General features: G+C 36.5%; 1 protein-coding gene and 1 non-coding gene across 2 annotated transcripts; one reads left to right on the top strand and one right to left on the bottom strand.

Annotated features, from left to right (window-relative positions):
* The first annotated feature begins 1,029 nt into the window (after positions 1-1,029).
* trnai-aau (transfer RNA isoleucine (anticodon AAU)) lies at positions 1,030-1,103 on the top strand. Its single transcript has one exon. It is a non-coding gene; the product is annotated as a tRNA-Ile (tRNA).
* A 193-nt stretch (positions 1,104-1,296) lies between these two features.
* Positions 1,297-7,994, bottom strand: exosc9 (exosome component 9). Its single transcript, XM_065254622.1, has 12 exons — positions 7,821-7,994; positions 7,624-7,718; positions 6,942-7,061; positions 6,728-6,830; positions 6,289-6,426; positions 5,926-6,008; positions 4,655-4,787; positions 4,418-4,506; positions 4,143-4,289; positions 3,902-4,029; positions 1,564-1,630; positions 1,297-1,449 (listed from the first exon to the last, which is right to left on the bottom strand). Exons 1-12 carry the CDS (start codon positions 7,884-7,886, stop codon positions 1,419-1,421), a joined length of 1,200 nt encoding a protein of 399 aa, XP_065110694.1. The 5' UTR covers positions 7,887-7,994; the 3' UTR covers positions 1,297-1,418.
* Between the last annotated feature and the right edge of the window lie 58 nt (positions 7,995-8,052).

Raw genomic sequence — 8,052 nt, 5'->3', positions numbered from 1 at the left:
TAGAATGTGTAAAGCCAATGTATGTAATTCATTTTAGCCTTAAACTGCAAAGACTCACTCCACCGCCTAAACCTAAACTAGCTAAAAGTATTCGTGTTAACGGACTTTCATTTACTTGGATGACACATTATCTTAAAGAACTGACAAAGAGTACTCACAACAGACATAAGTGTATTTCTGTCAAACACTAACAATATTTTGTTTAATGATATTTAATTGTCTAATATTTGCCAGCTGACGGTTATCCATCCTCTCCTGCACGACTATGCAGCCGGGAGTCGCACTGGAGTGACGTCAACTTCCTCTTCAACTGATTGGCTAAAGGAGCTGTCAATCTGCAACTAGCGGACCAATGGTGACGCTTAAGTCCGCCCTGATTTGCATGAAACTCTAACGGCAACTTTTGGAAAAGCAAGCGCAGAGTGTGAAAATAACAGCGAGAGAAAAAACAGCACAAGCATACAAAACAAATAAATATGAGCAGAAAATATTAGAGAGAAGAAATAAAGGAGTAATATAAACAAAGAAAATGCCATTTTGTATGCAATTTGGATAACTTTGCATTCGTTTTTCAGTTTTGTGCATTTTAATTTTAATTCTGTTTAAAGATCAAATTTGCGCGTATTATTTTTTCATTCACGCATATTATTTTTTGATCCGTGACCTCAATACATTAGGCGGGAAATTTATTCCATAAATCTGTACTCCGTGCTGCCAAGTCTGACAGCGTGCAGCAATGTGTTTCCAATTATACATTTCGAAATATAATGATAATTTGATTTGTTTGTATGTTATGCCAGCCGTATGTTTATTAGCAATTTATGTTGTACAACTAGTATGTACAGTAAACAATGTTTGTTTACTAAACATATAAACAAGACAACGTTAAATGTTTGCATACTGATTACTAAACATTTTAATACACTAGCTCAATTATAAAACAATTGTTTATAAAACTAGAATCAAACCATGATTCAATAGTCTAACTTACAAGATTGAGATTCATAACTGACCAATGCTGCGTCAACTGGCCGGTTAGCTCAGTTGGTTAGAGCGTGGTGCTAATAACGCCAAGGTCGCGGGTTCGATCCCCGTACTGGCCAAACATTTATTATTAAGTTTGTCAGAAAAAGATTAAGGGTTGCGCTATGATGTCACAAGAAGTCCTTAAGCATTCGTTTAAACATGGATTATTTCTTTCACAGTCTTTGCTGTATAATTTCATGACTTCTCTTTACATTACCTCCACTGCCCACATGAGATTTTATTCCCACTCTTCAATAATTAAACACAAACTTTTTAATGTTTATATTTATTTTATTATACAAAAAGGAACAAAACTGTTTTATTAATGTGGTATGGGAGTCATTGATAAACACCATACACTTATGTTCATTCTTTCCTCTTCAGGCAAGCGTTCATTTTTGTCTACCTCTCTTCTTCGATTTCCTTTAAATAAAGAGTATATTTGGTTATGTCATACTGTATATTGTATGTGCATTACATGGATATGTTATATTTTTGTGAATGAGGTCAGAGATAAGACACAGTATGTGGACTCACTGGGGTTCCTGATTAAGAATGATAACTTCTTCCTCTTCACTGTCTGAGATTACCATCACATCATCTGCTGCACAGGAAACACACACACATACACAATTATCTTACAAGATACACTTCATACATATTTTTTAATGCATAAAAGTGACATTAATAGATAGATAATAATATACGGGAGTTAAGACGAGTATGTCGGCGTGCTGAACGAAAGTGGAAAAAAGACCACTTACATGTGTCCTTAGAAATACTACGTACCTCCCTAACTAGCTATCAAACAGCCGCCAAGGAAGCTAAAGCAAAATATTTTTCGGACATTATAACAAGAAATCACCAAAATCCCAGAGTCCTTTTTTCTATTATAAATTCCACCTTGAACCCATCTGTGGATATACATTATGATGACCCACCCATTATCTGTGAAAGATTTCTTAAGTATTTTACAGATAAGATTAGTGATATTACACAACATATTGTGCATAATAATTATGATCCTTCATCTCCTTCAGAGTGTAATGTTTTTTTAAGTGTATTTGAACCAATTTCCTTAAATTCTCTGTACGACTTAATTTTGAAGCTAAAGTTGACTACATCTGCCACCGACATTATTCCAGCACGCTTGCTTATGCAGATTTTTAATTCTGTTGGCCCCTGTATACAATCAATAATAAACCAGAGCTTATCAATAGGCACTGTTCCAGAATATTTTAAGCACGCTACTATCAAACCTTTGCTGAAGAAAACAAATCTGGATGTGAATATTCTTTCGAATTTCAGGCCAATCTCTAATTTACCTTTTATATCAAAAATTCTTGAAAAGGTTGTCTCCCTCCAAGTACTAAATTTTTTGGAGACAAATAGAGTTTTTGAAAAATTTCAGTCTGGGTTCAGGAAACTTCACAGCACAGAATCAGCAATACTCCGAGTGTCAAATGATATTTTATTATCTGTTGATTCGGGCCAGTCCATAGTATTACTTCTGCTAGATTTGAGCGCGGCTTTCGACACAGTCAACCATAACATTCTTATTTCGCGGCTTGAACAATGTGCAGGTATAAAAGGTTATGTATTGGACTGGTTTAAATCATTTTTGAAGGACAGAACTTTTTCTGTGTGTATAAATGGACATTTCTCCTCTAAATCAGCTCTGACATGCGGGGTCCCTCAGGGTTCTGTTTTGGCTCCAATATTATTTTCCTTATATATGTTACCACTGGGTTCAATATTTAGAAAATATGGTGTGTCATATCATTGTTACGCTGATGATACTCAGATATATTTGCCTATCAAGCAAAATGATAAAACTGGTATATGTACTTTAACTGCCTGTCTGGCAGATATAAAGGCCTGGATGGCAAATAATTTCCTGAGTCTCAATGAGAATAAGACTGAGATAATTGTGCTTGGTCCTTTAGCCGTCTCAGGCAGCGTACACCAAACACTGGGCAATCTATCTACTTATGTAAAGCCGTCTGTTAAAAATTTGGGTGTGTTTTTTGATTCTTCTCTGTCCTTTGATAAACAGGTGAATTCTGTTGTTAAATCTTGTTTTTTTCAGTTAAGATTACTGGCCAAAGTTAAAAATCTGTTAAACCCTGCTGAGTTTGAGAGAGTAATTCAGGCATTTATTCTCTCTCGGTTGGACTACTGCAATTCAATCTACATAGGTATTAGTCAATCCTGTATGGATCGTTTACAAGTGGTCCAAAATGCTGCGGCCAGACTGCTTACAAGAACTCGCAAATACGACCACATTACGCCTGTCCTACTCTCCTTGAATTGGTTGCCGGTAAAATACAGAATAGAGTACAAAGTTTTGCTTTTTGTCTTTAAAGCTCTTAATGGGCTAGCTCCTGTATATCTCTCTGAGCTCTTATGTATAAATGCACCATCTAGATGCCTAAGATCTTCTACCCAAAATCTGCTGAAGGTTCCCAGAACGCGGCTAAAAACAAAGGGAGACCGAGCTTTTGCTGTAGCCGGTCCCAAATTATGGAACAGTGTACCGCTACATGTAAGGGAAATTACGCATGTGTCCTGTTTTAAAAAAACTCTAAAACGATACCTACTACAGAAAGCGTACAATCAATGAGCACGTAATGTGTTATTGTCTGACTTTGTAAATTTGGTGGTGTTATGTTTTATATGCTCTGTGTGTGGTTTTTATGTATTTATTTTTTATATTATTTTTATTGGCTATGTTCAGCACTATGGCCAACACCTGTTGAAATATAGTGCTATATAAATAAAATTAAATTAAAAATTAAATTAAATTAAACATTGGTAAAATGCAATGCACAAAATACGGTAAATTATAGCGCTTTAGATCTGCAAAATATGAAACCTGTTTTTCTGTTCTCTGTCATCTGCTCATCCTCCTCCTCTTCTTCTTCTTCTTCGAGTCCCCATGAGTTTACAACACCCTCACCTACCTGTGCAGTTCCCGTGGCACAAAGAACAGGAGAGGGCACACTGATCTGGGGTCAAGGATTTATATTAAAAGAACACTTGTTATACACAGCCACACAATTAGCATATTTAAATGTACATGCCGTGAATGTCACTTTAAGTGTCAATAAAGATACGGTTCTGTGGTTGTTTCTGTTTTGTTCAAAATCTCTTCGGCTGTCTCATTGACATCTGCCATCTCCACCGGAGTTTCATCTCTTTTAAGGGTCGTTATTCGCTCTCTGGGCATGGACTCAGCAAAGCCAAACTTTCCTCCCTCTTTTCTGAACAGAACAATAGAAAATGGATTTGATTAAATATCAAGTGTGGTAATACACCTGCTTTATGATTCCTTTATTTTTGTTATAAATAAACAGAACAACAGTGCATCCCTGCAGGTGGCAAATCATACCTGACTTTTTTGTCATTTTGCAAGGCTTTGTTGATAAGCTCTGTAATTTCAGACACCTTGACACTTGCAATTTTGCTGCACCTTAAAACCTGCATAAAACACAAAGAGAAACTGAAATGATTTTTAGAAAATGACAAAATGTTACTTCTGGTCAAACCTAAAGTCCCTGCAAGAATTATGTAATGAAGCCATGAAACACTTTGAAAAAAATGAATATCTACAGACTCGTGCTGTCACCTGATCTTTTAGAAGCATGATCCCTCCACTGGACTGAATCGAGCAAATCTCTCTGTGTTTGTTCATGGCTAATACCAGCAATCCATCCATCACCCGCTCCTCTCGTTCACAAGGGTCCACAAGCAAATAAGACCTTAGAATAAAACAAAAAGATAGAAAGTTTGTGTTAATATCTCTTACATCAGTAGAAACATTTAAATGTACGGTAAATTTGTAAAGTTTAAAAACACTTATTCTTTATTATTTCTTTCTGTCCACATTATAGAATAATAGTAAACTCATTAAAACCATGAAATAACAAAAAAGTAACTATATGAATTATGTTATTATTAAAAACATCCACAATTGATCAAAATAAAGTCTAAATTCTCTGCATTTTATCATGTAGCTTCTTGAAGTGTCACCCTGATATTCACGTTAAAGAATTTTAAAGGTCCAGTGTGGGGTTTTAGCGACATCTAGTGGTGAGATTGCGAATTGCAGCCAAGCTCAATTTTCAGAAAGGCAAAGAGAAGCTACAGTAGCTTCCACAGGACAAACATACAACGTAGGGATGAAACGGGCTCAGTAGAACGGTTTGTCCGTTTAGGGCTACTGTAGAAAAATGGCGACTTCCATGACACACAGTGTATATAGATAAAAACAGCTCATTCTAAGTTAATAAAAACAAAACAGTTCATTATGTAAGGTTATGTCAGGTAACCTCTAAAATGTACACTTTTTAAATTGATTGACAGCTGTGTGTCTAACCTACCGCCAGCCACATGATGTCAAACAGATGATGGGTTGGTGGTAAAGAACACCGACGCACACACGCAAGATATTTCGGGTCATCTCTGGTCAATTCGGCAAAACACATTCATTTTAAATTACCCTAGACCCGATGCCGCTATTATTATACCCGACCCATGTCCGAGGCACACATGAAACTTTTAGACCCGAACCCGCTCGAACTTCGGGTTTTCGGATCCAATTGGACGAATGAAGATCTTTAGGTCTTTTTACACCACAGATAATAGAGTTATGTATGTTATATTGCATTTCTGCATTTCAATATAATAAATTATATATACACATTCAAAATTATACACAGTTGCATAAACGGATCAGTGTTTCTTTGATTCAAAAGAGATCAAACTAAAAAATTTAATTATTTTGCACTTATTTGCCTACATGCTTACCGAATAAGATCAGAGGTCAGTTAAGTTTACCGATGTGAGATGCAGATACTTAGCAGTAGTTGTGTGTAGTGTGCATTAGCTGTTTCTTACCCCTGCAGGAAGAAAGCAAAGCTGACACATATGGGCATGTGATAAATGGACAGTGGAATAGGATCCCTCTCCTCTAGACTGTACTGCTCAAAACACACACAAACTATTGATTAAATCACTATCACAACACTAATTTTCCACAGGATGTATACTCCATAGCCTGAAAGACGACACATTGGGAGTTTACTAGCAAACAAATAAACCCTACAAAATCTAAATTGAAGAACAAATTGAATGACATCGAATGTATTTTTTGATGAACTATCCCGTAAGGGTTATCATCTCACAACATACATTTAACCATATATGCTAAAAATGTTTAAAAAGATGTAAGGTATATCATTATGGAGTTACAAGCCTCACCACAGTGATGTCTCGTCCCAGAACACTGGCGTCTGGACGTCTAAAATGTGAAAGTGCAGCTATGGCAGCAATACTTGCAGCATCCAATAGATTTCCATCATGATTTAACACATGCACGTCAACCCGTATCTGCCAAACCTGCAGAGTTAAAGTGAGCGAATGAACTTTTCTTGTTGTGATACAATGCATTAAGTATTTGAAGAAATTGCCTTTAAAGCAGGGGTGCCCAACCCTGCTCCTGGAGGGCTACCGCCCTGCAGACTTCAGTTCCAACACACCTGTCTGTAATTATCAAGCAACCCTGAACACCTTGATTAGCTGCTTCAGCTGTGTTTGATTGGGGTTGGAGCTAAAATCTGCAGGACGGTAGCCCTCCAGGAACAGGGTTGGGCACCCCTGCTTTAAAGTATGCCAGTACGTATGCAATGTGTGCATTTACCTTTTCTCCCGAAATAATACAGAGAGACTCAGTGTCAATACATTTTGAATTCCTAAGACATCGCTCAAGCTGTCTGTTCAATGTCACCAACAGCTCTGACTGCCTATTTCACAAAAACAGAAATACGGTGAGTGGCAGAAAGTGTTAAAACTGACTAGAAGTTATTAGAAATGCCAGTGTGCAGCAAATGTTATTAAGATGATTGATCATGAACCTGTTTGGCTCAAAGGCAGGTGATGCCATAGGAGACAGCTCCAGATTAAAAAGCACAAGGCCTTCTGTGGGACGTGAATCTTTTGGAGGGACCAACTCACAGGACACCTGACACAGAACTCTAAAAAGGGAAAAGACATTTAATTTTGTTAACCCTACACCCCGAATTATCTTGCACGCAAGGGGTTGTTAATTGATTTGACTTAGGCATATATCAAATATATACACTTCCATTTAAAGGTTTAAGGTCACTGTAGAGGCTGTAATGTTTGTATATGATCTTTAAATTGTTTTATTTCAAATGCATATGTTGTATGTGTTTTAATTGTGAAGTGTTGTATTACTTTTCATGTATTCATGTTAGTTGTATTAGTTAGTAATGTTTTAGTTATGTGGAGACTAAAAATAAGATTAAAAATGGATTATTGGAATGCACAATGATAAATATGCAAATTCTAGGCAAAAGGTGACGACACTGAAGATGTTAAAGTTTTTTTTTCAATCACAACATAATTCCTACTTAACATTTGTGTTAGTTTTGATGAATGTCATATTGTTTTAAAATTCCGAAAAAGTTAAAATAAAGAATGAGTAAGTGAACCAAAACCTTTGAACATATGTGAATACGCTTGGTTCTGAGGATTAAAAATGTTAAATCAACAATGAGAAATTAAATTTTTTACCTTGTTTTTCCAAGCTCCACGATACAGCAGCCATAATCTGTTCCAAATGTGATTTTAATATTCCGGTAATCGTATGTCTGTCTGCCATCTAAACGCTATAGAATAGAGATCATCAGCTATTTACAAAATAGAACTTTTTGCATCGGTGGTGGTGGCGGGGGTTTACCGTAACACCACGTTACTTTTTGAATACTTACTTTTTTCTCTTCTATTGCTTTAAGGAGAAAAAGCCTCTCGCAGTTTGATAGCGGAGTATCCCTCATTTTGACAGCTTAAATATACTAATTTAACTCAAACTCAACCTATCACAGCATCATCTCACGTTTTACTCAATGCAGAACACGCGCAAGCGTATGACGTGGTATACTATAACAACGGCGCACGGTAATGACGTTTCTCCAAATGGGCGTGGCTATCCCTTATTTTGAC

The sequence above is a fragment of the Paramisgurnus dabryanus genome, chromosome 4 (assembly GCF_030506205.2).
Source record: "Paramisgurnus dabryanus chromosome 4, PD_genome_1.1, whole genome shotgun sequence".
NCBI lineage: Eukaryota > Metazoa > Chordata > Actinopteri > Cypriniformes > Cobitidae > Paramisgurnus > Paramisgurnus dabryanus.
The sequence above is the reverse complement of the archived record's forward strand: the minus strand, read 5'-3'. Positions and strand labels throughout refer to the sequence as shown.

Excerpts from the sequence above, each read along its gene's own strand:
- exosc9 (XM_065254622.1), bottom strand. The coding sequence starts at position 7,886 with ATGAGGGATACTCCGCTATCAAACTGCGAGAGGCTTTTTCTCCTTAAA. Across the intron at positions 7,062-7,623 it reads GTGGAGCTTGGAAAAACAAG|AGTTCTGTGTCAGGTGTCCT; the intron begins GTAAAAAATTTA and ends TTCCCTTTTTAG. Across the intron at positions 4,507-4,654 it reads TCATGCTTCTAAAAGATCAG|GTTTTAAGGTGCAGCAAAAT; the intron begins GTGACAGCACGA and ends TGTTTTATGCAG.